The sequence below is a fragment of the Anastrepha obliqua genome, chromosome 2 (assembly GCF_027943255.1).
Source record: "Anastrepha obliqua isolate idAnaObli1 chromosome 2, idAnaObli1_1.0, whole genome shotgun sequence".
Taxonomy (NCBI): Eukaryota; Metazoa; Arthropoda; class Insecta; order Diptera; family Tephritidae; genus Anastrepha; species Anastrepha obliqua.
Window position 1 is genome coordinate 122,511,084 of NC_072893.1, and position 18,700 is coordinate 122,529,783.

Below are 18,700 nucleotides of genomic sequence, written 5' to 3' on the forward strand. Positions count from 1 at the left end.
AGAAAATAAAATCTAAAAAATAAACATAAGGAAAAATCAAATTAAAATTTAAATGTAAAAAAAATTAAATATTATTTAGAAAAAAAAGATCACTAAAAATAATTTAGAAAATTTAATAATTCATAATTAATCATTAAAATAATAATTTCAAAAATGTAAAACAAATTATTTCTACGAGTTTTTTAACGAAATGCTTTCCCACTGTTAGTTTAAGAAATTTAATTTAGAAAAAAAATGGAAAAACAATAAAATAATTTAGAAAGAAAACTCGTTTACTAATTTTTAATGTCATATATTTTTATATTTTATTTTTGAATTTTTATTTTTTTAATAAAAAAAATTGTATTTTTGGGAAATAAAAATAATATGAAATTAAAAGAAAATAAAATTTAAAAAATAAACATTAGGAAAAATCAAATTAAAAATTAAATTTAAAATCATTAAAAATAATTTAGAAAAAATAAAATCATTAAAAATAATTTAGGAAAAAAATAAAAAAGTATCAAAATAATTTGAAAAATGTTAAAAAATATATATCTACGAGTTTTTTAACGAAATGCTTCCCAATGTTAGTTTAAGAAATTTAATTGTTTTGTTTTTTGTTTTAGTTTTGCTGTAGCAGATAATTGTAGATTTTATTTAGTTTTCGTTTCGTTTCGCATTTGTATTTGTTTTGTCTTTAAGAACTAAAACTATTTAACAATTTCTTTAAGCAATGCTGTTCACAAACAATTACAATATTTATAATAATCATAATGAGAATAATAATAGTGATAATAATATGTAGACATTTAATTATATAAATTTAAAAGTAATTGTAACGTTAAAATATAATCTGCAGTAAACATATAGGCATCAGTATGTGTGTGTGGATGTTTACAACATAAACTTACTTTTGTGTTTTCGTGTTTTCTTTTTTCCTCTTTATTCAAAATTACAAATCATTACAAGCACAAAGGATATTTAAATGTCGCATAGTTCTCGTCGTCTGCATTTATTTCGCACACGTGTGTTAGTTGTTACTTTGCTCTTTCAATTTTTACAGTTCCACGCATACATATACTATGGTATATGTTCTTAAATCAATCTACCAGTTTCCCGTTACATATATTTTAATAATTTTCGCCGGCCCTGCCACTTTTACTGTTAAATATTTATGTAAATGTATTTATTTTTTATGATTTTTCGTCTTTCTTTCATTTGCTAGTTCTTTTGCTACTACCACACACATAGTTTTTGCTCCGCTCAGCGCTATTCACCAACACTAACCATTCCATACAAGCTGCTTCTAATTCAATAATCTATTTTTTTTTTCTTTGATTTTTGATTTATCTTTTTTTTTTGCTACTATACATACATACATAAATTATAATTATTCATCTGTTTTAGGCTTATTTTTGCAGTTGAATGAATTTTTTTGTTAAATTTTTTAAGTCAGCAATTAACGTTTTAAGATATTTCTTTACGTCTATTTTCTTTCCTTTACTTTTTCGTATTATGTAAATTAAGCTTTATGTGTATGTATGTTTATATGTAGGTGTATGTGTGAAAGCCTGACTTATCTAGTAAGCACCACCGCCGAATTGGTTTGGATTGTAGAATTGTGGCACCTGAAATGGAAGAGCAGAGAAAAAAAAGCGTAATTAGAAAAAATTGTTTAAGTGATAACGAAAAAAAAATATGTTTCCAAATATTATATAAAAAAAGGTATAATAAAATTAAAAACAAAGAATTCTACTTTTTTGCTCTCGCATTAGACATAAAAAAATTTTGAATTTATATGGAAAATGATAGAGAATTTTGAGCCTACCAAAAATACAGCAGCTCGTGCATTTAATTTTGGCGGCACTTAGTCGGAGTTTACTGTATATACATACACATTTTATAAGAATTCATTAAGTTGCAATGTTGAAAAAATATTAGATGTGGGAGCTTCTTCTTGCTAAATTCTTGCTTGAAATCAAAAAGTTTCCGGAAATTGTGCTAATCAGTATCTAAGTCCGTACATTCAAGTAACGTAAATCGGACTGTCGTGAACGAAATTTACTATCCGACAGAGACAACTACAACAAATTAAGGGCTATAAAGTTTCTTGGCTGGGTCATGTCGTCCGAATGGATAAAAACGCTCCATCTCTGAAAGTATTCGATGCGGTGCCAGCTGGTGGTAGCAGAGGAAGTGGAAAGCCTCCTTTGCGTTCGAAAGATCAGGTGGAGACGGACTTGCCTTTACTTGGTGTGCCCAACCGGCGCCGGTTAGCACGAGAAAGAAACGACTGACGCGCTTCGTTAAACTCGGCCAAAATCGCGTAAGCGGTTATCGTGTCAATTACGAAGAAGAAGAAGAAAGTTTCTTCTAGCATGATCACTTTTTAATTGCTCTGTTAGGATACATTGATATAAGTAAGTTTTTTGTCAGCCTCTTATCAATTTAACGGTATTCCGAAAGTATTGTATATTTACATTGGGTCTCTTCTTTTCGCCAAGACTTAGCAAGTGGCGAATAGATGAAGCAAATGAACATATGTCGGCAACGCGGAAAGGGAGCTGCCTTAAATTAGATGTGTTGGTATGGCAGTGCGGCCTAATGAGCTATAGCCATATTCGCTAGCGGCGAATCTTACTCGATAACTTTGTTGTTGCTTTCGTATGCAAATTTTTCGTCAATCGAGCATGGGAATAGCGAGCGGTGAAATGGCGAATAGTAATTTTTTTTATTTATTTCTTTTTAAAATTTTTTTTTTTATTTTTTTAAATTTTTTTTTTATTGTTTTTATTTATTTTTTTAAATTTTTTTTTATTGTTTTTATTTATTTTTTTAAATTTTTTTTTATTGTTTTTATTTATTTTTGTAATTTTTTTCTATTAATGTTTTTTTTTTTTTTGGTAATTTTTTATAAATTCCTTTTTTTTTGTAATTTTGTGCTTCTTTTTTGGTTGGTTGGTTTAAGGATGACCCCGCATCGGAGTGCCACATAGACCGCAAGTTGGGTCCGTTGTGTTGCCCTAGAGATCATTATGTTATATGATTTCCCCACCTAACCGAGATTTTTATTGTAGATTTTGGTCAAAGATATTAATTCGTTTCGAGAATTTGATGTGAGATTCGATTTTCAGGTTCGAGAGTACTGAAAGATTGTCAATTGTTGGAGAGCCTAGAAGAGCGAGTCGACTTCTGGCTAGACCGGGACAACTGCACAGCAAATGTCTGCTCGATACTTCCTCATCTTCGTCCTCGCAGTATCTGCACAGGTCGTTTTGAGGAACCCCGAGCCGACATGCGTGAGTGCCCAAAAGGCAGTGGCCAGTGATAAGAGATATTATATGCCTTAGTTAGTGTTTCGAAAGACTTATAAGGGTTTTTGTCTGTTTCAGATTGTAGGATGGCCAGATTTGTCTGGTCGTAACGCAAGTAGTTCCACTTGCTTCTTTTTTAATTTGAAACATTTTTTTTTGCTTGTATATTCTTTGTGTTTTAATTATTATTTTTTTTTTTTTGTTTTAAAAAGTTGAATTTTTTTTTAATTTTTTATTTTTGTTTTGCATTTTATTTTGAACATTTTTGCTTTTTTTTTATATATTTTTTAATTTTTTTATTTTTCCCTCTTTTTCTATTATTTTTTATTTATATTTTTCATGTGTTTGGTTTTTTATATTACTATTATTATTATTTTTTTTTGTTTTAGTTTTTACTATTTTTTTTATTTATTCATTTTTTTTATTTTTCTTATCTACTTACTTGCGTTTTGTATATTAAAACAGGTTCTTTTATTTGATCATTTTTTATTAAATTTTTTAATAATTTTTGTATTGTATTTTACGGACAGTTTTATTTTATTCTATAAAATTCTATTGGTTTTTCTATTTATAATTTCTTTCTTTTCTTTACTTTCCCCATCTTTTTCTATTTTTTTATCCTTTTTTTATTTTTATTATTTGTGTTTTGTTTTAGTTTTTACTACTTTTTTAATTTTTGTTGTAATATATTTTTTTTATTAGCTTTTTTCAATTCTTTTTGCTTTTATTTAATTTCTTGCGTTTTGTATATTAAAGAAGTTTCTTTTATTTGATCATTTTTTATTAAATTTGTTAATACTTTTTGTATTTTAAATATAATTTTTTTCATTTTATAAAATTTTATTAGTTATTCTATTAATAATTTCTTTGAATTTTATTAAAAAAAATTTATTTAGTTAACTTCTGTTAATTTTTCTATTAATAATTTTTTTGTTATTATTTATATTTAATGAAATTATTATTTATTTTATTTACGATTTTTGTTCATTTATTTAATTTTTGTATTTTTTATTTTATTATTCGTTTTATTTTGCTTAAAATTTTTATTCACTTATTTAATTTCTTAAACAGTTAATTTTTAAAATTTAATTGATCTTTAATTTAATCTTGTTAATTTAATTAAATTTTATTCACTTAATGCTTTATTTTTTATAGACTTTTTTCAATCGTTTATTATTTTAAATACATAAACTTTTTAATTTTAAATTTACTCTTTTTTATTCTTAATTTTTTTTAACCAAATTAAATTAAAGCAAATTTAATTTTTTTATTTAATTTGACTTTTTTAATTTAATTAAATTTCATTCAATTTTTTTAATTTTTCTATTTTATTTAGTTTTTTTAGTATTTTGTTCATGTTTTTTTTTTGCATTTAATTTTTTTATTTACATAATTTCTCTTATTTAATTTATCTTCAACTTATTTTCAACTTACTTTTAAAGTTTTTAATTAATTTCAATTTTTGTACTACAGTAGAAAAACTGATTTTTGTGGTAAAAAAGTGTCTATGATTCTTTTGTCGGTTCAGTCTATATGCAAAATTCCTCCGCCTAACCTAACCTAATTTTTATTCTCTACTCAACCCGCTCCTTTTTTTTAAACTCAAATTGCTTTCGTGATTTTGTTTTTAATCTCAACTTACATCTTGTTGTGGCATTTGCTGTTGTTGTTGCTGCTGATATGCAACACCATCATTATTGTCCCCTGTAGCGGCCACAGGCGCCGGTCCCGGTATGAAAAAACCGCTTTGAGGCACCGCGGCTGGAGGCAGTGCCGGTGCCAGCACATTCTCCGTCGCCTTCATGGGTGCACCTGAGGGATTGAACACATCAACGTAAGAGTTCTTTAAGGCTGTAATGAAAACCAAAACCGGTTACAGTTCGATACAAATTATTTATTTTTAACTTTTTCGCTTTCAACTCACTTCGATTGCGTTGCATTTTGAACATATTCGACTGCAAACTAGGCGTTTTGCTTGCACCTGCAGCATCGGCGCCGGTCAGCGCATGCGCACTGTAGCCAGAGACCGGCGCTGGTGAAACTGAGGACGCCGGTACAGGTGCCGGCGAGGGGACAGTGGCAGCAGGAGCATATTGGTGAGTGTCGAGCAGTGGTGAAGGTTGGGGTGCTTGCGTTGGTTGTTGTTGTGGCTGTGGCTGTTGTTGTTGTTGCTGATGTTGCTGTTGCTGTTGCTGTGGATACGGCTGCATTGGGGGGGCAGCTCCCAGTGGTGGCGCTTGTGCCATTATATCGCTCATTTTTGGTGGCGGTTTAAAGCTTTCCTCTGTCGCTTCATCGCCATCCGTATTTATCCAGCGTTTATTCTCCGGATCCCAGACAATACTCGGATTTTTGTCATCCGGCAGTATCATTTGGTTTTTAGGCTTGAGTGAAAGCTTATTCCAAATACCACCGAACCAACCGGAATTTTGATTACCTTGCAGGGAACTGTGGCGGAGAGATGGAATGTAATTAAATAATTGGAAATCATTTAAAAATGTTGAAGATTAACTCAAAAGCGCGGTGAAGCTTTGCATGTTCTTAATCGAGTACTTTAACACAGTTTATAAAAAATTATAAATGCAAACTGAAAATGTGAGTAATAGTTTTAACAACTTAGAAGAGGATAGACATTTTCACGTTCAAGCAGCTTTATTTCGTGTTTTTTGCAAGGTATTAGCTTTTGAAAGAAGCTTGAGCTTTCGCAAAGAAGACCGAGCTTTTGCGAAGAATTCAAACGATTTGAGATATAACTGTAGCACGTAGCAGTAAGATATTTGAAGTTGTATGCTCTTTATTTAATTTTTTATTTATTTATCCATGCCTTAGCAATTCAAAAGCTGTTAGTAGAATATGAGCTGAAAATTTCAAGGTGTAATTTTTTTCAATTTATTACTCGTAATATTTTTATATTTTTTTCACTTGGAAACTTTCACTATAACTGCAGAGCTTTCGACAGCTTTTGAAGTAATTAACGCCATTTCCTACTCCAACTACTTGTGCACCCACCTCTTATTTGCCTCTTTCCCACCATCACTTTTACCACGCTGCTGCTTGTTGTTGTTGCCTGCGGTGGCGCCACTTTTCTGCTGAGCTTGCTGCTTTTGTTGCTTATCTTCATCTGAATCATAGATTTTCGATTTTGGCATCGATATGGTGGGGCGCGCATTCTAAAGGTTATTGACGAAGTTGTAAAGTTACATTTTTGTTAAGGAAATTAGATTTACAAAAAAAAAAAAACAATGTACATATTAAAGCTATAAGAAGAGCTGAAAAGCAATTATATTTTGTTAAGCTCAAATCGGCTCTCGATAAGTCAGTAAAAAAATCAAAATAAGAGAGTGAAAAAGAATTAGTAGCATTAATATATCAAAAACCAAAAAAATTTGATGCTAAAAATTCGTAGGCTGAAAGCTTTTGTATGCAGTTTAATTGCGCGTGCATATTTTGACGAAACAGGCAAAGAAGTTTATTCGAAAAAAATGCAGTTATGTTCGAAGCTTCTTCATTCAGTTTTCACTTCCAGGCAGCAGCTTTCAACGAGCGTTAGGCGCGCTTCCAGCACTTTCGTATATCACCGATGCTGCAGCTGAGTTGAGCTTAAAATTCTGAGTTGAGTGCTTACGGGTGTGAAAGCTTTCGTCAAAACCGTAGCAACTTGCAGGCCACAGTGTAGCATGTGATTTAGCGTTAGCAGTGCTGCGGTACGAAGGGGCTTACGCAGCAGAGTATTAAACTATAAGTAGTAAATGCACTTTGCATAGCTTACAATACATTTTTTTGGCCGCATTACAATTTATGTTATAAATGAATATGTGACAAAACTTTTCATACTCAATTAAAATTCGTGAGTTTTTATTCAGAATAAATTTACAAGGGTAACAATTTAATTCAATTTTTTTTTTTTTTTGTGTTTTTTGATTCTTACAATGAGCACAATCAGTTACAGTTTGGTATTTCAAATTTTTATGATAATGCTTAATAAAGAAATAAGATTTCTTAAAGACAAAACAAATACTTCTTAATAGCGAAAACTTTATAAACAGTTTAATTTTTGTGTTTTTTTCACCAAAAAAAAAGTAGTAAAACAAATTTAAGTCACTTCATTTGGGAAGTGCAACATTTTCAATTTCATTTGCTGATAAGGTTGATAAAATATTTGTGGTTTGTGTGATTGGAAGTGTGCAACGAAATCAAAAAATTGTTCAGAAATGCAACAACAAATAGTAAAAACACAACAAAAACATTAATAAAAAATTTAACCTAAAACAAAGTTTTGCTTTTCTTGATTTTTTAATTATTTTTTTAAATTTAAATTTTTAAGTTCAACCAACCGATAAATGAACAAGGAAAAGCATTTTTTATGAAACATTTTTAGTTTAATTTGATATTAGGTTCACTCGAATTGTTACCGTATTTATTAATTTTCATACAAAACTGATAAAAAATATTTAATAGCCAAGCTGTATTTTGTCGTTCCGCGACAGTCGGTTTTACACCGCAGCATTCATAGGACAGCAGCATTCGATAAACATGTATAGAGAGAATTTTTTATGCTATTACAACAAGAACTACATGCTGTATTTGGTTCTCTGAGAGAAAAAAGAAATGAGAATGCAGAAATTCCTATTTTTATTATTTAAAAATTATAAACTTTTTTAACACAGGGCTGATAGAGAACACTTATAAAAAAAAAAATATTACAAAAACGTCTCATTAATTTTTTAGGTAGATTGAAAGGTTGTATTTATTTTTTTCTTTATTTTATTATATTATAATTTCGATTACTTTTTAATTTTCTTAATTTTATATATTTTTAATTTGATTTTTTTTTTATTATTATTTTTTAATTTTATTTTATTTATTTTTTTTTTATTTAATTTTTTATTCAATTTTATTTATTTAATTTTTTTAATTTAATTTTTTTTTATTATTTTTTTTTAATACTTTTCTATTTTATCACTTTTTATTTTATTTCTTTTTTATTTTATTTCTTTTTTGTTATTTTTGTTTTATTGTTTTATTATTATTTTTTTCTTATTTTATTATTTTTTGCTTATTTTACTACTTTTTTTCTTATTTTATTATTTTTTCCTTATTTTATTACTTTTTATTTCATTAATATTTGTTTTTATTAAAAAAAAACTTTCTTTAACTTTTTTTATTTTATGAATAAGTTTTTTCCTATTTTTATTAATATTTGTATTATCTTTTATTTTATTTATTTTATTAATATTTTTTTATCTCAAAATTTAATCTTTTTTTTTTATTTTGTTAATTTTATGACTTGGTTTTTTATTTTATAAATAGATTCTTTTATTTTATGAATTTTGTTAATATTTTTGTCATTTTATTTATAATTTTTATTTACAATTTTCTTTTTATTTACAATTTTTTTTTTATTTTGTTAAGTTTTATTAGTTTTTCAACTGATAATTTTTATTCGATAAACATGTATAGAGAGGATTTTTTATGCTATTACAACAAGAACTACATGCTGTATTTGGTTCTCTGAGAGAAAAAAGAAATGAGAATGCAGAAATTCCTATTTTTATTATTTAAAAATTATAAACTTTTTTAACACAGGGCTGATAGAGAACACTTATAAAAAAAAAAATATTACAAAAACGTCTCATTAATTTTTTAGGTAGATTGAAAGGTTGTATTTATTTTTTTCTTTATTTTATTATATTATAATTTCGATTACTTTTTAATTTTCTTAATTTTATATATTTTTAATTTGATTTTTTTTTTATTATTATTTTTTAATTTTATTTTATTTATTTTTTTTTTATTTAATTTTTTATTCAATTTTATTTATTTAATTTTTTTAATTTAATTTTTTTTATTATTTTTTTTTAATACTTTTCTATTTTATCACTTTTTATTTTATTTCTTTTTTATTTTATTTCTTTTTTGTTATTTTTGTTTTATTGTTTTATTATTATTTTTTTCTTATTTTATTATTTTTTGCTTATTTTACTACTTTTTTTCTTATTTTATTATTTTTTCCTTATTTTATTACTTTTTATTTCATTAATATTTGTTTTTATTAAAAAAAAACTTTCTTTAACTTTTTTTATTTTATGAATAAGTTTTTTCCTATTTTTATTAATATTTGTATTATCTTTTATTTTATTTATTTTATTAATATTTTTTTATCTTAAAATTTTTTTGTTTTATTCTTATTATATTTTTTTTATTAATACCTATTGATGTTCATTTTTTATCTCAAAATTTAATCTTTTTTTTTTATTTTGTTAATTTTATGACTTGGTTTTTTATTTTATAAATAGATTCTTTTATTTTATGAATTTTGTTAATATTTTTGTCATTTTATTTATAATTTTTATTTACAATTTTCTTTTTATTTACAATTTTTTTTTTATTTTGTTAAGTTTTATTAGTTTTTCAACTGATAATTTTTATTTTTTTTTTTTAGTTTTTAGTTAAAACAAAATAGAATAAATTTCTGGTTTACACTTCGACTTCACGGTATTTTGTAGCCTCTACTCATCGCAGTACCTATGCCAAATGCAGTTCCCTTATTAAACTTAAGACAGAGCTGGATTGGGCTGAGCGTATATGCCTTTCATCCGGCTGCAATTGGCCGAGATGTCTCACCCTTCTCCGCGCTATAGCCTCACGTTCAAAGAGAGAGTGTTTTGGAGTCTCCGGGGACTGATCACTGAAACGACAAGAGTCAGTGGACCATATTCCGATTTTGTGCAGGATTAGGACTCGGATTATTATTAATTATTTTATTTATGATTTTTATTCATTGAATTATTAATTTTTTTCATTTAATTATTTTTTTTTATTTTGTAAATATTTTTTTTTTATTCCGTCAATTTTTCTACTTATAATTTGTTTTTTTTTATTATTATTTATTTTATTATTATTCATTTTATATTTTTTTATTTCATTATTATTATTTCTTTTATATTTTTTTATTTATTTTATTATTATTATTGTTTTTTGTAAATAATTTCTTTTAAAAATTAAATTTAAATTTTTATTTTATTAATTGTTATTAATTTTTTTTAATTTTTATTAACTTTTCATTTATGATTTTTTTTACATTCTATTTTTTACTTTACTACTATTATTTATTTTATTTATGACTTTTATTAATTTTATTATTATTTTTTATTTTATTACATTTTTTTATTTTATAACTTTTTTGTTTTTCAAATAACTAAAATTTTGAAATTTCAAATCATCCAAAAGATTAAAACTTTTTCAATCTGTTTGTTAAGCTGCACATCTGTCCCAAAGATTTTGCTAAAACTTTAAAATTTTGTTAATTTATAAAGCAGGATATGGCAAATATATCGTTTTTGGCCATTTGACAAAAGCCATGCATTTTTTCATAATAAATAATTGGAAAATTACAAAAATTACCAATTATTACCACAAAAATTAAAAAATTTTATTATATAAAATAATAAAAGAAGAAATATTTCTAACCCAATATTTAAAAAAAATTCGGTCTACCTACATAAAAAATTATTCAGGAACATAAAACACAGCTAAAAATTTAAAAGTTTGATGGCAAGTTAGGTAACAATTCGAGCGATCCAAGCCCTATGGATTCTTTCTTAATATTCGAAATTCGAGATCTTGTAATAGTTCCAAGCAGAGAGAGCTACGCTTTGAGATCCAAGAAATTATATGAAAGGTTTTAAAAAATATAAATTCGGTTCAATTATGAATTATGTTATGCATGAATTCGAGATACGATTTAATACGCAACAGGGCAACCAGTTACGTAATATAGTACAATTACCAAAAAATACAAATATATAACATCCACACAAATGTACCCATGTATGTATAAGCAATAACGTATAATATAATATTTTTTTATAAATTCTGGGTAAGATACATATGTGGCTGTAGAGTGGAGTTCCTCAAACCACCAAATAAAAATTCTATAGATTGCGTTAATGATTGCTGCCAAAATTCACTACTTTTGCTAGACAATAATGGACCTTCCGGGTTCTTCAGATCGAGGAATCAATTAAGAAATCTAATATTTTATAAACGCCAAATAAATTACTAGTCCCCGCCCCCCATAGTTCACACGCTAAACTATCATCTTAAATGTGTTTCTTAACATGTGGATCGCCAATCGGGCCATCAATATCGAAGGTACGCACAGGCTGTTGTTGTGACTTGCGCTGCTGGAAGGTTTTCGAGTCTAGGTACTTTTCAAATGACGTCAAACTCTGCTCAACTTCGTGACACATTTTCTGATAGTTGAGCGGTATAGATGGATTGGCGATAAGCTCTTGCATAGACCAAACTGCATGATGTTTACTGCTGGTGGATACAGTGCCACCGCCACCATCGTCGACCAACGAAAGACTGCTAGAAGCGCATGCCTCTTTGATAACGCCCAATCTGCTGAGAAAACTGCGCTGCGGTCGTTCCTGCCGGGCAACAAGCTCTTCCAAATTGTATGGCATGCATTCTACGTCATCGTTAAGATCATCGTCATCCTCATCATCGTCGTCATCGTCGTCGTCCTCGTCTTCATCTTCTTCTGCCACATCGTCGAGTATGTCGCATTCGTCCAGATCATAGTCATTTAGCATGTGTGCATACTTAAGTCGTGCCGATTCGGCATTCGCCTCGGGATCGTAGTCGCGCGCTAGAGCTTCGAAACGCGACTGCAGCGGCATATCGATGGGATAGGTGCCATTGTAAACGATTTGCTTGTAAGGCGAAATGTTGGCGTGCTGATGGGGCGCTCTACTGCTATTTAAGCTGCTGCGGTTGGAAGCCTTCCTGGTACATTGTGAAAGTGAAAGTGGCTTGGAAGTATCGGTGTTTAACTGGTAGGTAGTGAGCGTTTTGTTGGATGATTGTGGTAAGCCCTCTTTGAGCGTACTTGCAGCGATGGAAGGGAAACCGATTTGAGCGCTGACACTTTCAGATATCGGCATAGACGAGCCCGCCACTGCGCTTTCTGCCCTACTACTATTACTACTACTACTACTGTTTCTACTACTACTACAACTACCTTTAGTACTAAAATTGGCAACACTGGCAAGTGGTGGTGGTGGAATTTTCTTATTTGACCCCTCTACCCTCTTCTCACCCACTTCCACCTTCTGTGGTAGGGCAAAATTGACATGTTTCACGGTCGCATTACCATTCGCGTTTGTATTTGAATTTCTATTTGACTTTTCATTAAATGCATTAATATTTTTTGCAAGCGTTCGTTGCGGCTCTAGCTGTTTGTTTGGCATTTGTTGCATCGCCTGCATTTGTTGCTGCTGCTTTTGAAGTTGCTGTTGTTGTAGCAAATCATTATTTTGTTTACTTACATCTGGCGGCGAGCTTAGGAAGGATGTAGCCAACTTCGCCGGGTGTGGTTGTTTCTGTTGTTGCTTCTCAAAACCACTAGTGGATAGCTGATTATTATTATTGTTGTGGTTGGCGTTGGCCTTCTTCGCAACACGTGTGTAAGGGCCATCATAGCTATTATATAATTTGGCTGCTGCTGCAGTTATTTTCAACGGTTGTTGTTGTTGCAATGTAGTTTTATATGTCTTTGTTGTTAGTTTTGATTTCACCGGAGTTTGTTTCAACGGTAGCACCTCGTTTGGTTTCAAATTTGCTTCGGCGCTTTTTCTTGAATCATCTAATAAAGATGCTTCTGATTCTTTTATTGTTGCTAATGTTAGCTCATTGGCGTTATCATCATTTGTAGCGTGCTGCAGTGACGTAGTTCCAGCCAATTCCAGTATAAATTATGGTAAGCATGCGTACAAATTGGTAGGATTGTGGTAAATTCAAGATAAAAGTATGTAAATGTTTAGCGAAACACTGGTGGCCAAATAAAAATGGTCGGTGTGTCGGAAACTCGTTTCTAGTGAACAAACTTTCAAGCTAATATGCAAAACAACTATGTAAGTATATGCGAAAGTGTATAGTTCTAAAAACTTTATAGAACGCCAATTCAAAAAGCTATTCCAGAGATGTGCACAAAATCCCTAATTACAGTTGAAAAATTGAGTACAAAGCACACATTTTATAGGTATCGCAAAAACTTCAGAAATACTAATTTTTATAAAAAATAAAACACCTACTCCGCATTTACAAAAGTCTCCAAACTTGTTAGTCCTTAAGTAAGACAAAAATCTGCAGAAATACTAACTTGTACTATAGAAAATTGTTTCAAAAAAGTCTACACGACATTTTAAAAAGTCTCCAAAATTTGAAAGTACTTACGTAAAGCAAAAAACCCCGAAACACAAATTTTTCTAAAAATAAAATGCCTACACAGCATTTACAAAAGTCTCCAAAATATTTAACCCTTTAGTAACACAAACATCCGCAGAAATACTAACTTATACTACAAAAAATTATCTACACGACCTTTTCAAAACTCTCCAAATTTTTAAAGTACTTAAGGAAAGCAAAAATCCATGGAAACACCAATTTAAAAAACAAAAATTATTATGTTTCTAAAAGTCGCCAAACTCTACAAGCACTTATTAAGCAGCGCCCACTTTGCTAACACGAGTTTTACGAAAATTTTTTAACGCACCAAATGTTTCAAATGCAACTTTAATATTTCTAAACTTAGCAAACCAAATCTACAAGAGGAGAAAGAGCACCTCCGAAGGAAAAATTTTATAAACGTTGAGAATTTTTTATTTCTTATGCATTCGAATAAGTCCCTCTTATAACAAACCGATTTGACACTTTCATTTATTAAAATTGTTTCAGCTGCCGACCACATTTATTTAACCACTTCAGTATGCTAAAAGTGCTCCAATACAAAGCGATTCACCACCACGCTGTGCAAGCGCTAGAAAAAAGTGTGCACGTGTGCGCGTATTACGCAGTTCCAACAGTGGACATTTTCATACAAATAACAAATTATTTCGCTTCAAACAAAATATTCGCAGTACCGCATTTCTTTCGTACATTACTTTCATACATAAATTCTGCCACTTCAACTAATCCATTCAACAAAAGATAAGCATATTTTCAAGCTCTCTACTTACCTCATCACCATAACCGACATGTGGTTGTTGCTGTTGTTGTTGTGCCCAATAATCATATGCGCCAGCATTATTTTGTGCATCCGCTACTTCTGGATAATGGTGCTGTTGTTGTTGTTGCGTTGGATCATAGTAGGGAATTGAATGTGGTTCCTGCTGCTGTTGCTGTTGTGCCTGTATGTCTGGTTGCATGTATTGCTGTTGTTGTTGCTGATTGTAATAGGCATACGCATCGCTTGCATCGACTGCTTTTTGTGCAACGCCGTCTGAGTAATTTGGAGCTTGCTGATCTGCGCTTGCTTGATGGCTGATGTAATCGCTAACGCCTGTTGGCTGTTGCTGCTGTTGCTGATTGTATGGATCAGCGTTTGCATCGTTATGCGATTGTTGAGGTGCCTGCTGTTGCTGTTGCTGTAGCTGCTGCTGCATTGTGTCTGGATTATAGAAGGTAGGCGGCTGTTCAGCATTGCTAACACTATTATACTGCATATTCAGCTCATTGAATTGTTTATTCAGCTCCACAAATTGTTGATCGATTTGACTTTGTGTGTCAGCAATTTGTCCATAACCAACTGGGGGAGAGCTGGCGTAATCGATCTGAAAGGAAAAATCAAAATGAATTTAATAAAACATAAAGCAAATATTTTGAGAAAAGAAATTAAAAATTAAATGACAAAGTTTGAGAAACAATAAGACAACACTAAACTTGCACTATGTGGTGCTGAATAAATTTTAAAGTAAAAAAATGTTCACTTTAAATGTGATTACAGGCCGCCAAGGCCACAAAAATACTTACGAAATTATATAAATATAAATATAATAAATAATAAATAAATTGGGTGCTTTGTTTTGGCTTGTGAAAGCATCAAAGGGGTTTTCAAACTGCGCTGAATGGGAGTAATTCCTTGGTTTTTAGTTTGGCAATGCAGTAGTTTAAATTTAAGCCCATTTGGACACTTAAAGTAGAAAATTTTCAAGTGCTGTAAGGCAATGTAATTGCACGCTGAATAGTTAATGCTTCGCTTGTTAAGTAATCAAAATGTCGCTACGCATTTATTAACACAGGTGATAAGTGAATTTATGATTTGAATTGATTGCAGTTAATAAAATTTTCATTGATAAAAAATTATTGTAAGGGAGAAAAATTTTAATAATTTATTTACAAAATAAGCGCTCAATAATTGAGCAATAGAAGGGTAAAAGAAAAAATTATATTTTGTTTAAAGTGAATTTTGGAAATGGGATTTTTTATAGCGCAGAATATTTTTAAAATGAAATATATTGTATTAAGATAAATTGGCGCTGTTCAGCGAAAATACTTCATAACTGGTGTTGCTGAATTACATAGAAAAATACTTTTTGTAGCAACAATGGGCGCTGAATGTCAGATTGGAATTATGTGCGAATCAAGCGGTTCATTATTTCTCTAAATTGTCTGTAAGTAAGTATTTTTGGCATCGCCTATCAGTTTTAGACGTTATATGGCATAAAAAGAATAAACAAAAGCGCTGAATTCCAAAAATTATACGATATATTACTTAATACAACAATTTAAATTATTTGAAAGCCACCAAAACCAGCAAAAAGGCTAAATAAGGCGCTGAATTGCTTAATTATGCGCATTAAATAATTTCAACTAGTTTCAATAGCAAATACAATAACTTCACACTGCTTAGGTATAAAATACTGCATTGATCTGATCTGCTGAATTGGCCAAAATTGCAATAATGGTATTTTAATCTCATAACTGTAATTTTCGTTTTTCCACAATATATTTACTAATCAACCCATTTAATTTTATAAAAATTAATAACAGTACTTTCTTAAGCCATTAAAAATAGCTTTTACGTGTTAAATATGGCGCTGAATTTCGATTTCAAGCAAAGAAACCCAAAAGAGGTCACCAAATAGACGCCAAATGCCTGCTAAATAAGTCAAGTAACTAAAAACTTATCAGCACTCAATTAGAATTAAAGCGTTATATATGCGCAAATTCTACGCTGAATTGGTTATTTACTAAGTAATCCACCGAATTTTATAAAAATTAATAAAAGTTAAAATAACTTTAAGGTCGAATAGGCAGGTTCAATATGGCGCTGAATTGCATAGATAAACCAAAATGCCTTAAAAATATTCAATTTCAATATTCTCAAGCACAAAAATGCAAAAGGGGTCACCAAATAGACGTCAAATGCCTGCTAAATAATTCAAGTAACTAAACTTATCAGCGCTGAATTAAAATTAAAGCGTTAGATATGCGCAAATTCGGCGCTGAATTCTTTATTTACTAATTAATCCACTGAATTTTTTAAAAATTAAGAAAATTTTCTGCTATACCAGTTAAAATATCTTTTTAGGGCGAATAGGCAATTCAATATGGCGCTGAATTGCATAAACAAAAAATACCTAAAAAATATTCCTTTTCAACGTTTTTAAGCAAAAATAGATGCCAAACGCCTGCTTAATAATAGAATTAGAATTAAAGCGTTAAATATGCGCAAATTCGGCCCTGAATTGCTTAAAAACAATAATTTCAAGCCAAAAGATGTAAAGAAGATGGGCTAGTAAAAAACCTGAGCCATAAAATGCAAAATAAAGATAAGCTGAATGTGGAGTAACATCAACTTTTTTAATATAAGTATAAAATATATCGGCCCGCAGATTGCTAAACTTAATAAATATAAAAAGAAAAAGAATTTTTAAATTTACATTTCTCTCAGAGGATGGTAATTGCTTTATAATTTTTAAAAGGTGGATTTTTCTTCCACCAAAATCACTCACCTTATGTTGCACTGCAATGGCGCGCAAATCTTGCAACCACTTTTGGTCTTCGAAATTCGTTAACTGACTGTTATTCAAATTACCATCAGCATCTTGTTGTTGATCATCCACTGAACGCTCCAATACCGGATCGTAGTATTTGAGGCGATCCGCAAATTCGTAGATCTATACGATAGAGGAAAATTGAGCTAAAAATTATTCAAAATTAGAAAAAACTCACCTTGTTTATAAAGCTTGGTTCATATTTGCTCGAATCCCGTTGTATATGCAGCGCTATTTGCTCAAAATACATTAAACTACGTAAATGGTAGCCATAATCCAATAGCCGCGTGGCCAGCAAATATTTGTAAGGCTATAAAAACGAAATGCGTTACAAATTTGATTATTAGAGGTCACTATAAAGACTTTGGTATACCTGAAACTCAACTAGCGAGAATTTTTCATCATTCAGTGAGCAAGCATACTCATAAATTTCGGTCATCATAATGGCTTCATTGGTCGCGAAATCGTTGAAAGTTTTATAATGTGATGAGCCGAGCAAAACCAACCTGGCAAAAAGAGAGGAATGATTGAGTTGGTTGCAAATTATTTAAAAAAATAATAGTAAGTTATTTTAAAGGAAACCTTTAAAAATGTTATTGCGGTGGCTTTCGGAGAACACTGCTGGAAGTACTAGAAATGCTTATACACTTAAATTTTCCAACGTTTTTAATATATTTTTACTTCAATATAAATCCGCTCGATTCCGACCAACGATTCTCAGCCTAACCAGTGACAATTTATTACTCTCCACAACTTACTTCGGTAAATGCTGTTGCAGCGTGCTCTCTTGTGTGGCGCTCTCCTGATAGCGTCCGAAGCCCACTTGCGCCATTAGGTAACAGAAATGAGCGGCAAATAAATCGCCACGATTCAACAATGAATCACCGAGCGTCGTTATCGATTTGCGATCCAATTCTGGCTTTTGTGACGTATTCGACAGTATCATCGAAAGGTGTGGCCGCCAATCACCCCATTTTTCATCCTGCACACTAGTCACGCTAGACGGCTGACGACCGCTCATTAGCTGGTAAAGTGTTTGCAGTGGATCGTTCAACGATAGCTTATTGGCAAACTTCATCATGACATTTGCATGTGAACGACGATCAACTTTGGAGGCCAGGAATAGCGCATGACCCCACAGGTTGTTGTCTGTGGCCCAGTCTAGAGCTTCATTCACATTACCGTATAGCAAATAATTACGGAACTTTTCAGTTATTTCCGGCTCAGTTAGAGCTAGAGGAGTGCTAATGATTGTGGTGGATTTTGGTGCTGGCGTAGCTGAAGCAACTGCATCATCGGAATTAACTTGCGCCTGCTCCGGCTTATCCTGCTCAGCAGTAGTTTCAGTAGCAAGCGTCTCTTGCTCTTCCGCCTCCTCATCGCCACTGAGCGCAGACGAATCGCCATCAGAGATTTCTGCTTGATAAGGAAATTGTTGTTGATTTTTCAATAGTAACTCGGCAATGTCAGTGCCAACGACCATCTATGAGTGTGGAAAAAGTGTTAGATGTAATAGGTGAAAATATTTCTATATATAGCAACTTACGCCATTTTGACGCA

At 30.4% G+C, this 18,700-nt stretch overlaps 1 protein-coding gene across 5 annotated transcripts in view; it reads right to left on the minus strand.

Moving 5' to 3' along the window:
- Window positions 1–1,238: 1,238 nt before the first annotated feature.
- The window catches only part of LOC129237035 (uncharacterized), a 44,638-nt gene continuing 27,176 nt past the window's right edge, over window positions 1,239–18,700 (minus strand). For 4 of the 5 annotated variants that reach the window (XM_054871410.1, XM_054871408.1, XM_054871406.1 and 1 more), the window contains 11 exons: window positions 18,687–18,700; window positions 17,899–18,623; window positions 17,514–17,646; window positions 17,319–17,450; window positions 17,099–17,263; window positions 14,321–14,914; window positions 12,632–13,021; window positions 6,306–6,466; window positions 5,221–5,744; window positions 4,939–5,147; window positions 1,239–1,610 (listed from right to left, as the gene is read on the minus strand). The exon at window positions 18,687–18,700 is cut by the window's right edge and continues 398 nt beyond it. In XM_054871410.1, coding sequence (XP_054727385.1) covers window positions 1,563–1,610; window positions 4,939–5,147; window positions 5,221–5,744; window positions 6,306–6,466; window positions 12,632–13,021; window positions 14,321–14,914; window positions 17,099–17,263; window positions 17,319–17,450; window positions 17,514–17,646; window positions 17,899–18,623; window positions 18,687–18,700 — 3,095 coding nt within the window. In that variant the 3' untranslated portion in view covers window positions 1,239–1,562. The remainder of the gene's footprint in view (window positions 1,611–4,938; window positions 5,148–5,220; window positions 5,745–6,305; window positions 6,467–12,631; window positions 13,022–14,320; window positions 14,915–17,098; window positions 17,264–17,318; window positions 17,451–17,513; window positions 17,647–17,898; window positions 18,624–18,686) is intronic. The other variant, XM_054871409.1, reaches the window with a different exon arrangement.